At 42.2% G+C, this 18,175-nt stretch overlaps 1 protein-coding gene and 1 long non-coding RNA gene across 3 annotated transcripts; one reads left to right on the plus strand and one right to left on the minus strand.

Moving 5' to 3' along the window:
- Positions 1–138: 138 nt before the first annotated feature.
- slc12a2l (solute carrier family 12 member 2-like) lies at positions 139–18,148 on the minus strand. 2 transcript variants are annotated; one of them, XM_077560569.1, is made up of 27 exons: positions 17,942–18,148; positions 15,746–15,844; positions 15,064–15,527; positions 14,232–14,354; positions 14,077–14,152; positions 12,588–12,683; positions 12,331–12,470; positions 12,021–12,240; positions 10,230–10,357; positions 10,015–10,099; positions 9,793–9,944; positions 8,409–8,516; positions 7,049–7,172; positions 6,861–6,962; positions 5,829–5,984; positions 5,628–5,727; positions 4,062–4,173; positions 3,852–3,992; positions 3,666–3,772; positions 3,510–3,589; positions 2,615–2,752; positions 2,380–2,493; positions 1,439–1,550; positions 1,265–1,351; positions 1,047–1,182; positions 895–962; positions 139–484 (listed from the first exon to the last, which is right to left on the minus strand). In XM_077560569.1, exons 1-27 carry the CDS (start codon positions 17,967–17,969, stop codon positions 349–351), a joined length of 3,432 nt encoding a protein of 1,143 aa, XP_077416695.1. In that variant the 5' UTR covers positions 17,970–18,148; the 3' UTR covers positions 139–348. The 2 variants fall into 2 exon arrangements, with proteins under 2 accessions (XP_077416695.1, XP_077416694.1); XM_077560568.1 differs by lacking the exon at positions 17,942–18,148 and having other exon boundaries at positions 15,746–15,908.
- LOC144048617 (uncharacterized) lies at positions 8,278–15,861 on the plus strand. Its single transcript, XR_013293382.1, has 5 exons — positions 8,278–8,523; positions 11,478–11,555; positions 12,035–12,456; positions 14,235–14,384; positions 15,717–15,861. It is a non-coding gene; the product is annotated as an uncharacterized LOC144048617 (long non-coding RNA).
- Positions 18,149–18,175: the final 27 nt, after the last annotated feature.

Raw genomic sequence — 18,175 nt, forward strand, 5'->3', positions numbered from 1 at the left:
CTCATATTAAATTGAATTAAAATGAGTTTATTGTGTAAAACCTGGACAAAGAAGCAAGCCATATATATATATATATATTTTTTTTTTTGCATGAGTCGTACTTTTGTAGTTTTACCTAAAAGGTTTGACTACAAGACATTGTGTAATAGTTTATTTTATTAAATGTTCAACCCAAGTTAAAAAAATAATAACATGGCAACATAGGGACAAATTCTTTTTTCACATCAATAAAACTTTCATTCATGTTAACAAACTTAAATTTACATTTGGTCAGTTTGTTATTGACAATTTAATAATAATTTACAAAAACACAGCAAGTGACACCAAAGTAAAAGTGTGTTGTATGTTTTAGGAGTAGAACGTGAGGACGCTCTGGTGGTTTCCTCGCACCAGCATAATAGGAGGAAGTTCCTTGGACAGCGTTTCCAGCCAGCACATGTAGAGGGCGCTAGAAACCACGCCCTTCCTCGCCAACGGCATCGTCCTGACCAATCACAGAAGAGCAGACACTTTATTAGGTACAGAAAATTACACAATCGTTAACTGAAGTTTACAAACAGCATAATGTGTTTGTTTTTTTTAAATATTATATATGGATGTAGTGTAGTGTGTTTTTAAAAAGGAGTAAAAAAAATAATCAAGAAAGACAAAAATTACTTATATGAAATAAGTTATTTTCAGGAAGTAACATTTTAAAATTGAAGTATTATTTATTTTTATTTAAATTTTTTGGGAGGGGGGGAAAGTTTTCTTTTATTTATTCTTTCTGTAATTTTTACAAGAATTTTTTTTCTTTTTTGGGGGGGCGGGGGGTCTGTTTTCCCCCAGATATTTCTTCTTGTTAGTAGATTTGATGGTGATAAGACGGCAAGCGGTGAAGACTTATTTTCTCACATGACGATGAGCTTGGCGTCGCTGGAGTGTTCCTTGAGGAGCTCGTTGAGTCGGATCTGCCGATTGCTCTGAGCGCAAAAAGTAGCCAACGTTACAGTTAAAAGCAAGCTTGCGTGTGCGTGTGTGCGCGTGGCGGACGTGCTCGCCGTCACCTTGGCCTTGTAGAGCTCCAGCTCGTTGTCGGTGATCCTCCAGGGCTGCTCGGCCTTCAGACGCTCGGCCGCCTCCTGGTCCATGTCCTCCTCCTTCAACCTGTACGACTCCACCAGGGCTTTGAACCACAACTTGCTACACACAAAAGCGCACGCGCACAGACAATGTGTGAAGATGTGTGTGTGTGTCGTGTGCGCACGTGTTCATTGTAACTTACTTGTGTTTCTTGGGTTTGGTGTTGATGTCTCCTAGAACGTTGATGTCGGAGAAGTCGATGCGGAACCTGCTGAGCAGCGTCGCCATCCTACACGCACGCACACACACACACGCGCGCGCGTCAGTGCGCCGCTTCTGCTATGAGGTGTCTGAGGCGTGTGTACGTGTGGCTGACATGCGTCTGTCATGGTCGATGCGGTTGAGTTTTCCTCCGATGAAGACTCGGATGCGGCAGTCGGCCCATTTGCTTCGGTTGGTCAGCAGGTAGGGAAGCAGCAGCGTCAACCCTATCACACACACACGCACACACAATATTACTAGTCACTCGTGATTCCGGTCTGCGAATTGCTACAAGTTTGAAATGCATTTTAATGTGTATTACTGAGCTATTAAAACTCGTTTGCTGCCATTGACGGCTATAGACGTCAAAAATTCATTTGAACTATTTCTATTTAACATTTTTTCCCATTTTTGTTAACAAGAGTATGAAAACCTAGAAAAAATATTTTTTTTGTACATTTAGAACAGATGTAAAATTTGTGATTAATCGTAATGCGATTAATTAAGATTACAAATTTTAATCACCTGATGTCCCTAATTTACGGGGAAAAAATCATTGTTTTTTTTAAAGAAAATATTATGAAAAAAAGAAAATTAATAAATTGCAATTAATCGCATGACTTCACTAGTTAACTTAACGATTAATCCCAATTTTTATATCTGTTCTAATACAATAAAAAATATATAGGTTTTCAAACAAAAGTGGGGAAAAAGGTTTTACTAATAAAAATAGTTCAAATGAATTTTTGACGTCTATAGCCGTCAATGGCGGTGAATGAGTTAATAGCTCATAGGTATTCTTTGCCAATTTATATCATTGTAAATCAAAATAGGTCAAGATACATTTGCTATATGCAGTCGGAGGTGGGATTCAAACCTGTGTCATTATACTTTGTCTCCCAAAAATACAGTAGAGTATATGACTTTAATTTAGAAAAATTTGGACTTGTTTTTCCTCTCAAAACTGTCATACTCCAACTTGACCACTAGTTGGCACCACAGTCCAACGTGTCTATCACACAGAAGTCTTGCAAAATGTCAAGAAGAAAAAAAGACCTCCGTCGTCAAAGAGCCACCAGACGTCGATGGTTCCTTTCCCTTGCTTCTTCTTGAACTGCTGACTGGACTCGAGGAGGCGCTGATCACTCGCACTCAGAACTGATTTGCTATCTGCACACACACACACACAAACGACAGATCGTAACAACATTTGGAATTCCATTTGCGAGGATCTTGAAAAAAATGTGTCAAAGTCATTGTGATGATAATCCTAAAGAGTTCAGTTCGCCACCTCTGATGATGAGCGGGCTGCTCTGGTTGCTAGCAGTCTTGGACGGACTGGAGTCGGAATCCGAGTCTTTGGTCAGCGTGACGGTCACCGGCGTGTCTTTGGTGATCGGAGGCTTCTCGTGGGAGCAAGACAGCTCGTCTGCAAGGGACGCAGAGAAACCGCACACGCTGCACTTTTTTTTCACAAATCAAATTAAGTAGACACTCTGGAATTGGCTTATGATGTCTGGAGAGACTAGAAACAACCGAGGATGTCTGTGTGGCTCTTTTATTGTGCCTGGAGATGCTCTGGGATCTGCTGGTGATGTCTTAATGAGTGTACCAGTGACGCGAGATCGGCTAATAATGCCTGGAGAGGAACTCTTGAGATCATCAAATGATGTCTCCATGTTGACTCTGGGATCAACTGATGACGTGTACATGGATTTTTTTTTTTATGTGAAAAGAGACTCTAGATCAGCTGATAATGTCTTAATGAGTGTATCACTACCAGTATACGTGAGATCGGCTAATAATGCCTGGAGATGAACTCTTGAGATCAAATGATGTCTCCATGATCAACTGATGACGTCTACATGGATCTATAATGTGGAAGGAGACACTCTAGAATAGATCGACTGATAATGTCTTAATGAGTGTCTGATGTACTCTGAAATTGGCTAGGTGCTGCTGTTTTGGTTAGCAACAGGTTTGTAGTTGACACTATTAAATGATGACTCTGGGATCAACTGATGACGTCTACATGGATCTTTAATGTGAAAAGAGACACTCTAGATCGGCTGATAATGTCTTAATGAGTGTCTGATGTAGTCCAAAATCGGCCAGGGAGGTCTGTTCTTATGCGTGGCTAGGTGCTGCTGTTTTTGGTTAGCAACAGACTCATGGTTGCCACTGACCTTGTCCTTGGATGTGAGAGACGTCCAAACCCTCAGGAAGCCTCAGGATCACCAAACCGAACTGCAGGTCAAAGGCGTCACTGGGGAACAACACCCACAATAAGGCATCAACAAAGACGACGGGAGAAGACGGGAGAAGGCCGAGACGTTTCCTACTGGACGATGTTGATGTACGTCTCCACGTCGTTCATGTGACCCTCCATCCAGTTGTTCTTGAAGCCCAGCACCAGAGTGTTGGGTTTCAGGCGGCCCAGACCAACTGACTGGACCGGGAGACACGCACGTCACACAATCCGTCAATCAAAGACACAACGTGGATGCATTAAGAAGTGTCGGCGCCACCTGCAGGAGGAAGTGCACGCCGTGTCTGAGCGTGTCGGAGAAGACGGGCGCGTAGAAGGCTTTGATGCGCTTCTTGTTGAGCCAACGCTGGCAGCGCGCGTGCTCCTGAGACGCCTCCTTCACGTTGGGACGCCGGCACGCCTGCAAAGGCACCAGTGGGGCTTGCCATGGGTGTCACGTGACAGCGGGAGCGTTAAGGCGTCTACGTACGATCCTGACGTGCCCGCACACCATCAGGCCCACGTTCTTGGTGAAGGAGTGGACCAGCTGCAGCAGAGCGGGCCGAGAGCTGGGAGAGCCGGTCAGGACCAAACACTGAGGCCTGCCGGCACAAACGTCAACACTCGGACACACTCTGCCATCGGCTGATCATGTCTGCGTGATGTCTTCGTGGATTTATAGTGTGTCGGGGGATCATGAGCGACCAACCGATGATGTTCGACTCTCTTTTAGGGCCCGACCGATGAATCGTCCGCCAATTATAATCGGCCGATTATTTCCCCATTAAAATGTTATAAACGTTATAGAAACGGTCAAAGGAGAAAGGTCGGCACTTGTTGGAGGCCAAACTCAATTGTATTTTCTTTTTAGCCTCTGGCATTTATTTATAGATGTTAACCTTCCCTCGGCCAGCCCCTAGTTAAACTAGTATTGATATATGAATTATTGTTGAAAATGTGACAAATTTGTAATTGGGTACAAGCTTTAAAAAGACACTGGCAATATTACTGTCATTAAAAAAAAAAATAGGAATATTCACTCATGGTCTATTTGCTTGCTAACCTAAGGAGCTCTTTGAAGTTAGTTTGTTTTCCCAAAATGGAGTTTGTTTTGTTGTGTTTTATTTCAATTAAACACTCAAAAGCTGTTTTATTTATTGATGTAAAAATGACTGTCAACTTAAGATGTTGGTTTTTTTTGCTCATAAAGTCTCATAGATTGTCTTAAGAGAAGGGTTAGGAATCTCTTCATTGTAGTTTGCCTAACTAGGGGCCCCCAAACAGCATCTTGCCTTGGGGGCCCCCCTGAAGCTGGAAACGGCCCTGATAATACTTCATGAAATTTTTGATAAGCTCATACTAAGGACTTGTCATTCAAAGCAGAGAAACTTGCCATAAATTCATTAAAAAATATATTAAAAATTAGGGGTGTCAGGCAATAATTTTTTTTTTTTTATTATAATTAATCGTATGACTTCACTAGTAAACTCCGGATTAATCGCAAATTTTATATGTTCTAAATGTACAATGAAAAAAATTCAAGGTTTTCATACTCTTGTTAACAAAAGTGGGAAAAAAATTAAACTAATAGAAATAGTTAAAAGTTTTTGACGTTTATAGACGTGAATGGCAGTGAATGAATTAAAAAAAAAAAAAAAGTCGTGTGATTAAAACTTTAATCGTAATTAATCGCATGACTTTACTAGTTAATGCACGATTAATCACCAATTTTATATCTGTTCTAAATGTACCAAAAAAAACCTAATTCTATCTTTTCATACTCTTTTTAACAAAAGAGGGGAAAAAATGTTAAATTAATAGAAATAGTTCAAATGAATTTTTGACGTCTATAGCCGTCAATGGCAGTGAATGAGTTTTAAGCGAAAGTTAGTGCATAAGTCACACCCATTGAAAAGGAACGGGGGGAGGATTCTATGCATTATATACCTATTTTAGGGTTAGGCCGATTAATCGATAATCGTTATGTTTTTGGGCCTCCAAAAATGCATATCGGTCGGGCCCCACTCTCTTCTGATCCCACAGAGTTTGAGCTCACCTGAAGTTCTTGACGTGGTCCTCCACACCAGTCAGGTTGAGACATTGCGTAAGAGCCTGGTTGTAGATGAGAGCCTGAGTGGACGATCCCCAGTTGACGTCTTGCGCACGGCCATGACGGGCGGGGGGGGAGGAAAAAAGAGGAAAGTAAAAGTCTGGACGCGCGTCACGTCACGTGAGCTTGCGTGCGTTTGACGCTCACCAGGCTTCTTGTAGCTAACGTAGATGTAGAGCGCCAGGACGATGAGCAGCGTGACCAGCGCCGCCCACCAGTTGATGACAAACATCACCACGCAGCACAAGATGGCGCCCGCCAGGGACACCCACATGTTGTAGTACTTGAAGCTGGGACGCCACCCTGTGGTGACGGAGGGCGAGGCGTTAGCTCGACTACTCTCTGGGATCGACTTGCGATGCCTTGTCATTTCCGATTCCATTGTCGATGCTGCTTATCGAGCTGATTCCTTAGTGATTCTCTCAATGGGCGAGGGATTGAAACGATTGCAGAATGAGGAGTGAATAGTGGACAATTGCATGCTACTAGTACTACTAGTGATGTTACAAAATTCTACGAGTTAACCTCCAGCATCTCCCTCATAGTACTAGTAGCGCACAGATGCTGACTAGCGAACATTTTTGCCTGACTGGTAAGCCAAAGTTATTGAGGACAAGGAGCATACAAGCATGGACTTAAAACTGGATATCGAGGATATGGAACAGGGTTTGATTATTATTATTATTTTTTTTACTTGGAACTCATTTGCTCCCAAAAACATATAAAAATGTTCCATTTTAAAAACGTATTTATACGTTTTTTTAATGATTTTTTTTTTTTAAATGCTAGAGCATACAGAAGGCTTTTAATGCAGACTCTGATCTGAAGCGGTTGCTTAAAGCAATGGTAGTAGTTATTACAAAAAACGGCCAGCAGGTGGCAGCAGAGTATAAGAGATCAGCCAAGGCCATGTTGCAACAAGCTCTTTTCCCCAGTTTCGGCCAGTGTTTTGAACGGGTTCGTGAATAATGATGAAACTTATTCTAATGCTAATTGCTGCTAAATGGAAATGAATATAAATACACTTTTGTTTTTTTAGCAAATGTCATTTTTAGTGTAAGCGTCGGGCCGCTTAAAAATGGATGTCGGGCCACAAATGGCCCCCGGGCCATAGTTTGGACACCACTGCAATAACGGCTCAAAGGGCTTTCCCGTTATTGAGCGAGGCGTCGAGCTCACCTGGAGAATTGGCCAGCGAGGCGTGAAAGACGGAGAAGTTGATGAGGGCGTAGGACGCCAGGAAAAAGTTTGAGATGATGGGAGCGATGATGTTCAACTCGGCTGAGAGGAAAAGGAAAACAAAAGTCATCATCGGCGGCGGCGGCGGCGGATGGAGAGAGAGAGAGCGCAGAGCGTCGGTCGCCCACCGATGAGGATGAAGGCCAGGCCGATGCAGAAGGTTAGCACGTAGCCGCGCAAAGGCTCGTTGTTCTTGCCGTAGCCTTTGGCGAAGACGCCCAAGCCCGGGTAGATGTTGTCCTTGCACAGGGCCTAAGCGCGCGCGCACACGCACACACATTGGGACACTTTTTCACAGGCATTTTTTTCCCATTGGATATCATTCCTTCCACTTTTCCATCTGAATGAATGGGAGGGTACTGCATGCCTAGGTGGCGCTATTGGGTGTTTTTCGTTTTTCGTTTTTCCATCGGATATCATTCGTTCCACTTTCCCATCCATATGAATGGGAGCTTTTCCATGCTTGCTTGAAAAATTCACGCGGGTTCAAGTGTTCTTTTTATTCCTTTATCTTTCAACTATAATTCAATATTTTGTCATTTTCACATCATTTATCTTTTTAATGTACTTCCTTAGCATTCGTCTTAGCATTCAGCTATTGCTATTAGCTTTCGGCTTTCCCACGCAATTTCTTCAAAGTCTAAGTATTGTACTTGAAAAAATGCAATTCCAAAAATTAAATTAAAAATTAAAAACAAAATATAAAAATGGATTCAAAATAAAAAAAATACGTGTGAAGCGCTTTTTTTGGGTTAAATATAATTTTGATTCTTTTGAATAAATTATTTTCACTTTTTGCTTCCATATCATTTTTGACATTTGAGGTCTTTTTTTTTTCATTTTTCATTTGAATCTTTTTTTCTTCACACTGATTTTAAATTTGAATACATTGTTATATTTTGCAAAATACGTCCATTTTCAGTTTCACATTTTATTTTTTCAAGTGCAAAACCTTTGACCCTAATTTAACTCCATACATCTTCTTTTTTTTTTTTTTTTTTAATGATACCATTTTCTAAACTAGTATCGGTTCTTGTCATTATTGGAACGCATCCACTTGTCCGCCGTCCGCAGAAGTTATTTCGCCTTCTTAAAGTCAAAATGTCTCCAGTGGGGCGCAGTCAAGCATTAAACGCCTCTTTCGGACGAATTTGAGCCAAATGACAGCGATGGCGTTTTCTGCAGGTGGTTTGTCGTTTGCAAGTTTCAACCGACGACTTTTGTTATGTCGATCACAAAGTAGATGAAGGCTACATTTCGTTAGAAGAAAAATGAAAATGTGATTCCATTTTTATTTGGTCTTTTTGAATGTAATGGCGTCGGCTAGCCGGCAATGCCAAATTGTACCGTTCAATCTAGTAAGTATTCATAAATGTCGCCAAAAGGAAGTTTGTTTACGTACATTTTTTCTTTTTTTTCTTTCTTTTTTTTTTTAAATCCCAAATAACCAAGACGCTTGAACATTTGTTTCCTTTTTTTTTTTCCTACCTGGAAGACTTTTGGCGCGCTAACCAACGAGGCTAGCGCGGACGACAGGGTGGCTGAGAAGATTCCCGCCGTGATGAGAGGCCCAAACGCCGATGCCAGATTCATCGCCTGCAAGGTAGAATCAATCAAATTGCTGCTATCCGATGAGGAGACCAAGAAAAGCGAGACTTTGAATAGACGATACTCTTCACAAGGCGCCACAACAACGAGGCGCTCTAACGCGCGACCGAGCTGTCCACATTTGTCACGTCTGACTTTTGTTTTCTCCTCACTCTTCCACACTCATAGCAAACAATGAGGCGCTCTAAAGTGGCCGAGCCAGCGGACTATCCGAGGCGAGGATATGTTTTCGGCTAAAGTGCGTGTCGCAGTTGTGCCCAAAAAAAAAATCAAGAAATGTAATTTTATTTGAAATTAATGCTAAACGCCAGTGATTACTACGAAAGAGGATTAGGGTTAGTGAAGAGGGGGGAAAAAAAGGTTGGCAGGATTCAGACTTTAATCTCAGAATCCTCACTTTATCATCTCTGAATTCTAACTTTAACTCATTTACTGCCATTGACGGCTATAGACGTCAAAAATTCATTTGAACTATTTCTATTAGTTTAACATTTTTTCCCTACTTTTGTTAATAAGAGTATGAAAACCTAGAGAAAAAATTATTGTACATTTGGAACAGAAAATTTGTGATTAATCGTGAGTTAACTTTTAAATTCATGCGATTAATTACAATTAAAAATTGTAATCGCCGCCCCTAATTTTTAACAATCTTTTCTTAAAAAAAAAAAAAAAAGATTATTAAATAAATGTCTAGGTTTTTATACTCTTGTTAACAAAAGTGGAACAAAATGTTAAACTAATAGAAAGATAAAATAATTTTTTGACGTTTATAGGCGTCAATGGCAGTGAATGAGTTAAAGTGAGAATTCTGACTTTGATGTCAGAATTCTCACTTTATCGCTATAATCGCCGAATTCTCTCAATCATTTGTGACGTAGAGCTATGAAAGTCAGAAAGTCAGAAATCTGACAATCAAGTGAGAATTCCCACTTCAAAGTCAAAATTCCGACTTTAAAGTCAAAATTCTGAGAATAAAGTCAGAAACCTGCCAACCTTTTTTTTTTTCCTCTTCACTGGCCCTAATCCTCAACCTTTGCACGTTTTCAACACTACTGTCTTCAAACATGTCGAGTTTATTTCGAAACAAATGTCGGGATTCACTCACACGGCCAAACAGAAATTTCCACAACAGACGGTGTGTGTGCGCGCGTGTGTAGGAGTCCGTCGACAATGTGCGGATTCATGACTGCACGAAGCTCGTGACTCACAACAACAACAAGGACACGATTGTCCCCAAGATCGACGTCCCGTCCGGCCGTCCTACCTGGAAGTCGTTCATGAGGCCGTACTGGCATCCGCCCTCTTTGCAGATGGAGAAGTCGTATCCCAGCGTGCACGCGGCGCCGTCCGTGCAGTTGACGGCGTCGCTCAGCGTGTCGTTGACGTCGCCCGTAGCGTCTCGCACCAGGCACGAGCCTGACGAGACAAGACGGACATTTTCAAGCATCGGCGCCGCGCCTGTCGTGGCGGTGATTGCGTGGCCCACCTGCGGAGATGGCCACGCCCACGTAGGTGAAGCCCGTGATGAGGATGGCGAGCAGCGTTCCTTTGGGGATGGCGGACTGGGGGTCCTTTCAAAGATGGACACAGCACCAATGACCGCATAGTCAACCCCCGCCATAAAATCCCGCTTCCCCCCCCCCCCCCCCCCCGGGCCGGTCCGAATAGCGAGCGCGTTGATGTTCGCTGGGTCCAACTTACGCTGAGGTCTCCGGAGATGTTGGCTCCCGCCAGGATCCCGGTGGCTGCTGGGAAGAAGATGGCGAACACCGAGAAGAAGGTCTCGTCGTCCCGGAAGTCCGGACCCAGGTTTTCCACCAAGATGGCCGCTGCGGAGGCGACAGAGAAGCTCAGACGAGTGCAAAGTCACAGCTGGGCTTGCGAAAGAGCGTTTTAAAGTCAAGCAAGGAAAAGACGCATGACGACGTCACTCTGGGATCCGCTGATAATGTCTGGATGAATCTGAGACATCAGGAGACATTTTGGGATTGGCAGATGCCGTCTGGATGGATCTGATGTCTGTTGACGACATTTTTTTTTATGACGCAAGTAAAATGAGCCCAAATTTGTCTCACTATTGGAAGTGTGATATCGAAGTCCTATTATTACAATTACAATATTATTATAATATTATTACAATATTGTCCTAAGAGCACAACTAAGTCTCATCTATTTAGGCCTGAGCTCTCGATCCCAACCGTGCTGAAGCGTGCGTTCTTGTTTTGGTGCGAGAATGGGGACAAAGGAAGCACTTAAGTCCGCTCAACCAAAAACGACAATAAGCTCTCTAGCGCCATCTGGTGTATTATGGCTTTTATGACTCTAAAGTAACCCCCCCAAAAGCTACATTTAGTTGATGCCCGAGTGAAGGCATAAATCAGGTCATCGCGGGAAATCCACGATAACACATCAGGTGTACAGTGCATCAAAAAACGTGAAAAACGATGATTTATAATGAGAGTTAATGGGACAAAATGTGGACATTTTTACTCATGTGTACCATATTTGTTTCCCGCATATAATAATGACAATAATAATTGGACGGTGCCATTTTGGGTGCAATCTCAGATCACTGGGTGATTATTTTTTTCCATATGCTTTATATTTCACATTATTATTAACTCTTTGACTGCCAAGCGTTTTCAGAAAAGGGATGCTGTGGGTGCCAGCTGATTTAAAAAAAATTGTGTTTGGACTATGGAAACACACATACTACCAAGGCTTTCCTCCACCCGTTTCCCCAAAAAAAACATAGTTAACGACTTTTAACGTCTTTGGCAGCCCTCCTTAGGATTTTACTAAACGTTATTAAACGTTTTTGGCAGTCAAAGAGTTAATAAAAAGCCCAAAATTGGACACTTTCTTTTGAGGTTCAGATGGGCACGATGTCTGCATGGTTCTAAAATGTGCCCAAGAGTTACTCTGGGTTTCAATGATTTTTGTCTGCAGGGGTTAATAACGCTCGGAGCAAGTCTGGAATCCACTGATGATGCCTGGCGCCATCTCGAGTGTGTCGGGAATAAGCAGGTAACGATAACGGCAACATGAGGATATTAAAATTGATGATGTCACAGGATTAAAAGCAGCGGATCTGTTCGGAAGGCTCGTTTGTATTCCGTTTGTGCCGTTCTAGCGCCCTCAGGTGGTTCGTTTATTAGTACAGAGTCATTTGAATTAGGAATGTTTTGGCCTTTCAACATCTCCATCCAAAAACAGGACTTTTTCACCTGATTCAGTCGAACGCAGATTTTTTTTTACCATATCGTTATTTTTTTTACACATTCTACTGACTAATTATCGTATGGTGATGTTTGGATATGGTTGCGTCCCTAGTCAGGATTTTCAGTCAGCGTCTGTAAGGATCTCTCACACGCCAGCAGTTTTTGTCTACACTCAAAGATCTGCTGGCGATGTCCAGGAGACATTCTGGCATTGACGTTTTTTTTTCATTTCTGTTTTTAGCAGATGATAAAACGTTGATATTTGCCTGACTTTGATATCCAAAGAATCCTTTGGCCTTCTTGTCCTGGGCGGGCATGAGGCTCCCGATGAAGTAATTGGCGATGGCCGCCAGCAGGACGACCAGCAGGACAATCTGAGCTTTGGCCTCCCACTCCATGCCGGCCACCGAGATGCCCAGCAGCAGGACCACGGTCAGCGTGCCCACGATGCGGATGTCGTTGAGCTCGTCCGTCATCAGGGCGTCCACGTCCTGGAAAGCGCACCGAGAAGGGACATTGTGACCGGCGGGACGGCCAAAGGCGCAAAAAAAAAAGCGTCCGAGGGAGGCATCCTTCCTGACATTGAGCATCTCCACCACCGTCTCGGCGAAGCCGACCACGTACATGGCCACCGCCACCGCGTTTGCGAATGCGAAGATGAGGCCGATGGAGCCTCCGAACTCGGGTCCCAAGCTTCTGGAGATCAGGTAGTAAGCGCCACCTGCAAACGCACGCAAACAGTTTTGTCGTTCGTCTTCAATTCATCATTTTTCGATCCAACATTCCACATGCGTTGAGATTTTTATTTTTTATTTTTTTAGCGTTGAGCTGCGTTCACCTCCTCGCACGAAGCCGTTGGTGGCGATGGCGGAGGTGGACAGGCCCGTGATGGTGGTCACCAGCGTGGCCATCAGGACGATGGCGATGGTCAGTCCTGCTCGCACAGCAAACGTTTGTTGGTCGGAAGGATTTCGTTTTCAATTTAGAATCCCTTTTAGTCCGCTTTCAATCTCACTTTTTTCACATACGCGTCCCGTTTTTATTGAGTTGACTGTAAATCTAGCATTTTCGTCCCAGAAAACATAACTTTATTCGTCTAGTTTTAGTCAACAAGAAGTGTCGTTTTAGTCAGGACAATCATTTGACCTCTGTTTATTTTTTTGTCATGATGTTGAACATTTCAGATCTAAAACTATTTTACATGAAAATCTTTTTGATGAAAAACAACTCGACACACGATGACAGAATATCCACAAGTGGCTACGATGGCGACATTTGTCTCGTTTTTGTAAAATGTCCATAGATTTGAGTCCAGCTTTTATTAAACCCATTCACTGCCATTGACGGCTATAGACGTCAAAAATTCATTTCAACTATTTCTATTAGTTTCACTTTTTTTTCCTACTTTTGTTAACAAGAGTATGAAAACCTAGTGTTTTTTTTATATTGTATTAGAACAGTAATAAAATGTGTGATTTATCGTGCGTTAACTAGTGAAGTCATGCGATGAATTACGATTAAAAATAGTACTCGCCTGACGCCCCTAATTTTTAATAATCTTTTCTTAAAAAAAAAAAAAAGATAATTAACTCTTTGACTGCCAGACGTTTTCAGAAAAGGGATGCCGTGGGTGCCAGCCGATTTTAAGCATTTTGACTGATCTTTCAAGGTCCATAGAAAATTATGTGTTTGGACTATGGAAACACACATACTACCAAAAAAAGATTGGACTCTCATCTTTCATCAGAAAAAAAAAGTTTGTTTCTACCTTATTCCGTTTTTCAGTAATCCACAATAGAAAATGGTTAGTTTCACCTCTGTTTTGAAACAAACGTCTTTTAACGTCTTTGGCACTCCTCCATAGGATTTTACTAAACGTTATTTAACGTTTTTGGCAGTCAAAGAGTTAAAGAGATTTTTTTTTTTTTTTTTAAAGACTTCACTAGTTAACTCACGATTAATCACAAATTTTATATCTGTTCTAAATGTAAAAAAAAAAATTCTAGGTTTTCATACTCTTAACAAAAATGGAAACAAATAAACTAATAGAAATAGTTCAAATGAATTTTTGGCGTCTGTAGCCGTCAATGGCAGTGAATGAGTTAAGTGAAGTACGTCTCGTCTTCATTAGTCAACGAAAATGCAAACTGATTTAGTCCCAGTTATTGTCTATTAATGAGGGGTTTAGTCCAGTCTGGTCTAGTTTTAGTCCAGTGAAAAATGTGTGTTGACCAAATGATTATTGTTTAGTTTTTGTTGACAAAATGAAGACTAGTTGATTGGACCGCATGTCCAACGACAAGCGAGCGGCGGCGCCGGCCGCATACCGATGCCGGCCTGTCCCACGATCCACGACATCCGGATGAAGAGCATCACGCCCCAGATGTTCAGCATGCATCGCACCTGCAACAAATCGCTGCTGTAAAAGAAATCCTCTTTCGTCTTCCGTGACATGAAATGCAGGTGTTGATGTCTTTTGTACCAGGACTCCTTTGATCCAACCAAACTTGACGGCGGCGCCTTTGGTCTGCTTGGCCGCCCGGGCCGCCGCCTCCTCCACCGCCGACGGCTCGTCCCCGTTGGCCATCCCGTCCTCCAGGGGGTCCTGAGCAACGTTGGCAGAAGGTCGTCGCAGGTACCAAACGGAAAGATTTCAACGTTAAGCGAGTGTTGTCACTATCGAATATTTTCAGAATCGATTCATCTATTGATTATTCAATCGATTCACCGATTAATCAGATTAATTAGAATTTTGCGTTAAAGTGTATTACACAAGCATTTTCCCCCTGATTACTGTTTATCAACCAGTGATGGGTGTTTATTTTGTACTTCGTATTCATATAGTGATTTAAAAAAAAAAAAGAAAAAAAAAAAGATGGATTGACGTTTTTACTGTTCAGTTGTTGTTTTCCAAAGTAAAACCAGATGTTTGCAAATGAGAAGATAGTCAGTGAACAATTAAATATGATTAGGACAATTTTAAAAAGCTTCTGAATTGTCTTAAAGTGCATTAAGTCAGGTCTTTCATAAATATAAGAAAATACATTTAAATTCATGTGAACGGTGAATTTCAAGAAAACGGTCAAATAGCCACCAAAAAAACGGCCTTCAAATTTTTATTTTCTTTTGAATTTATGGCAAAAAGAGATTAAAATAATCGATTTGTCGATATCAGGCTCGAAAAGGAAAACCATTCGATATTGCTCTTTCGATTTTTTTATTATTATTTTTAAAGCCAGCCCTATCATTTTGACAGCTCTACGTTAAGCACAACATTTAGCAAATTAGCAGACGTGCCATTTTCTGTCCCTGACCTTATCCAGTTGCTCATGGAGTTCGGCGAGCGACGGTCTGTTCATCTTCTCGCCGAGCGTGGCGTCCGTGTGGCGGTAGAAGTCGATGTTGGGCACGGCGTCCACCGTGTTGTGTCCGAACGTCCTCATGTAGTACGTGTTGGAGTGCGTGTCCGACACCTGCGTCTGCCCCGTGCCCGTCGAGTGCAGGCTGACCGAGTCGCTGCGCGGCCCGTCCGGCTCCAGGAAAACGTCCGGCGGGAGCCCGATGTCGGCGGCGCTGCCCAAGCCGCCGGGGTCGCAGAAACCCACCCGGGAGCGGCCCCGCGACTCGTCCTCGTGGACCACGTCCACGTGGAAGCGGCTCTCGGCCGCTTCGCCCGCCCCCGAGTTGCGTCCTGACATTCTCCACAAACTAGCGACCGGACAAATCCAACTGCGGCGCCAGCATCTACCGATGGGGACAAGCACCTGCGCGACCAAAACTGGACATAAAAAAAAATGTATTTTAAGTTTCTCATTCAATACCAAGGGCATATTTTCATGGAATTTGTTATTAAGTACAGTTCAGTTGTATTTATCTTTGAAGCACACCCATTAAGTCTCTGACATCAAAAAATAAGAACTAGCTTAGTTTTCAGTGATTGGTTAGATTTTTTTTTTCTTTTTTGCAGTTGTCAGGATAACTTTGAAATATTCCCACCTGAAGATGGCCTTGCGGAATATTCACGCTGGAAGATGCGGAGCGTGTAATCCCAGCAACGAAGTTTCCCGTCCAGAAGTCGGTGATCAAGCTCGTCCACTGTCAGTGTGAGTGCGACACAAGCACAAAACACTTGACTGGCCTTCAAGTGGCCTATTGTCATCCGTCACCCCCGCCGCATTCCCCCCCCCGCCGCACCCCCCTCCCGCACTCCCCCCCCCCTCCCGCACTCCCTCTGATGGCCGGCCTGGCACATTCAAAGCAATAGAACATTTCGCAGGTAATCCACTTTTTGCTTACAAACGGAACAACAACAAAAAAAAATTTGAGCTACTTTTAAGAACAACCACAATACCTAAAAGGTTTCTAAAAATTAAAAGTATCATAATTCTAAAAATTTAGTAATAGTAATCAATAAAAAAATAAGTGTTTTTTTGTTTATAAAAAAACATTGGAAAAAGTCTCTTAAAATAAAAGCTCATTATTATAAAAAAAGATTTTAAAAAAGTCATTCAAATGTATTTTTTATTTGTAAAACATTTAAAACATGTCCTGAAACTAAAGTATTTTTAATTTATGTATAATGAAAATAATATTTTTCTAAAACTATATTTCAAAAAATAATAATTCATACAAATACATTTTTAGATCCTAAAATTAAACCATTTTTATTTTATTTTTTTAAATATCCTTAAATGCAATAAAATACTATTTTAAAAATGTCCTAAAAAATGGTGTCCTAAAATGCAATAAATAAATACTATTTTTAAAATGCCCTTTAAAAAAAAAAAAAATATTCATAAAAAACAGCAGTTTTTGAAATTGCCATAAAACAAAGCAAATTTCTAAATCTATGAAAATACATTTTTAAAGTCCGTTTGTCCCGCCTGTGACTCTGCAGGTCACATGCTGCGCTATCACTGTCAAGCGCTCTATTGTGCCCCCCCCCCTCTCTGACCCCCCACCACCAGCCTCCCTCAGTTCCTCTCCGGCGACATCCCAGAGGAGCATGAATGTGCCAAATGAAAGCTGTCAGTGTTCAAACTTCACATGATCACACTTTGCGATCTTGCGTATGTTAGCATACCAACTGTTAGCATTTGAGCGATTCTCTTTCATGTTTCCTGTACGAACCAACTTCTAGCATATTAGTAACAGCCATTCAACATTGAACCATTGTTGAGGGTTTTCAGGCCAAAGGGTAACATGGGAAGTGTACAATCGCATTTGCATTAATCATGTAACATACGACATACAACAAAGACAACTAATTGTTCTACCAGTGACCATTTCATTGTGCGTGCGAGCGAGCGTGCATTAGCATGAGCACAACAGCTGCTTTCTCTTAAGTGAACAAGCAGAACCGGACGCACGAGACTCTAAATTGTCCAAGTTAGCGCTGACGATATTTTTTATTGATTGGATATGATTGTCAAAACTGTGAGACGGAAAAAATGTGATTGTTGATACAAATGTTACGTCAAAGTCATGTTGTGTTTTCAAGCAGTAGACATGTGCTAGCTTCAGTTAGCTGCCGTGTGCTTGTTAGCGTCAGTTAGCTGCCGTGTGCTTGTTAGCTTCAGTTAGCTGCTGTGTGCTTGTTAGCTTCAGGTAGCCTCTGTGAGCTTGTTAGCTTCAGTTAGCCTCTATGTGCTTGTTAGCTTCAGGTAGCCTCTGTGTGCTTGTTAGCTTCAGGTAGCTGCTGTGTGCTTGTTAGCTTCAGGTAGCTGCTGTGTGCTTGTTAGCTTCAGGTAGCCTCTGTGAGCTTGTTAGCTTCAGTTAGCCTCTATGTGCTTGTTAGCTTCAGGTAGCCTCTGTGAGCTTGTTAGCTTCAGTTAGCCTCTGTGTGCTTGTTAGCTGCTGTGTGCTTGTTAGCTTCAGGTAGCCTCTGCTGTTGTCTTTGGTTAGGTAGCTCTGCCTTCAGTTCGATTTCTTCTTCCGCTCAATGTGGTTGGCTTCATTTAGCTACTGTTGGGCTTCAGTTATCTCAAGGAAGTAGAAGCTGTTTAGTTAGTTCTGTTTTCTTCAGTTAGCTAGCTTGTAATGGTGTAGTAGCCGTCTTGTAAAGGACCAGACTCTGAACCAAACCTTTATTATTTTATTTTCTCTTGTTTGAGTAATTTAGCAAAAGCATAATAGCTGGCCAGCTTGCTAACGTCAGCGCTACGTCTGTGCCATTTTTTCAAATCAACTTACCTATTGAAATGTAAATGGTGGCCGGCATTCTGTCTTGCTTCAAAGCAAATTAGCTGGTGTTAACTTCTTCTTTACGACGAACATGTCGCACTTTCAAACTAGAGCAGTGGAGTTGAAGGCCAAGATCAACTTCGACGCCATTTCCCATTTTCTCAATGGCTGTCTTGGTCAAATGACCTACAAGGCTTTACCTACTTGTGGTGCAATGTGGGAGATTTGCCAACCCTGGAAATA

This window comes from Vanacampus margaritifer, chromosome 3 (genome assembly GCF_051991255.1).
Source record: "Vanacampus margaritifer isolate UIUO_Vmar chromosome 3, RoL_Vmar_1.0, whole genome shotgun sequence".
Taxonomy (NCBI): domain Eukaryota; kingdom Metazoa; phylum Chordata; class Actinopteri; order Syngnathiformes; family Syngnathidae; genus Vanacampus; species Vanacampus margaritifer.

Bases quoted from the DNA above. Each gene is read 5' to 3' on its own strand.
- slc12a2l (XM_077560568.1), bottom strand. From the start codon at position 15,908: ATGACAATAGGCCACTTGAAGGCCAGTCAAGTGTTTTGTGCTTGTGTC. The intron at 10,100-10,229 runs GTAAGTTGGACC...CATCTTTGAAAG, and splicing joins ACATCTCCGGAGACCTCAGC to GACCCCCAGTCCGCCATCCC. The intron at 1,183-1,264 runs GTAAGTTACAAT...TTTTGTGTGTAG, and splicing joins ACCAAACCCAAGAAACACAA to CAAGTTGTGGTTCAAAGCCC.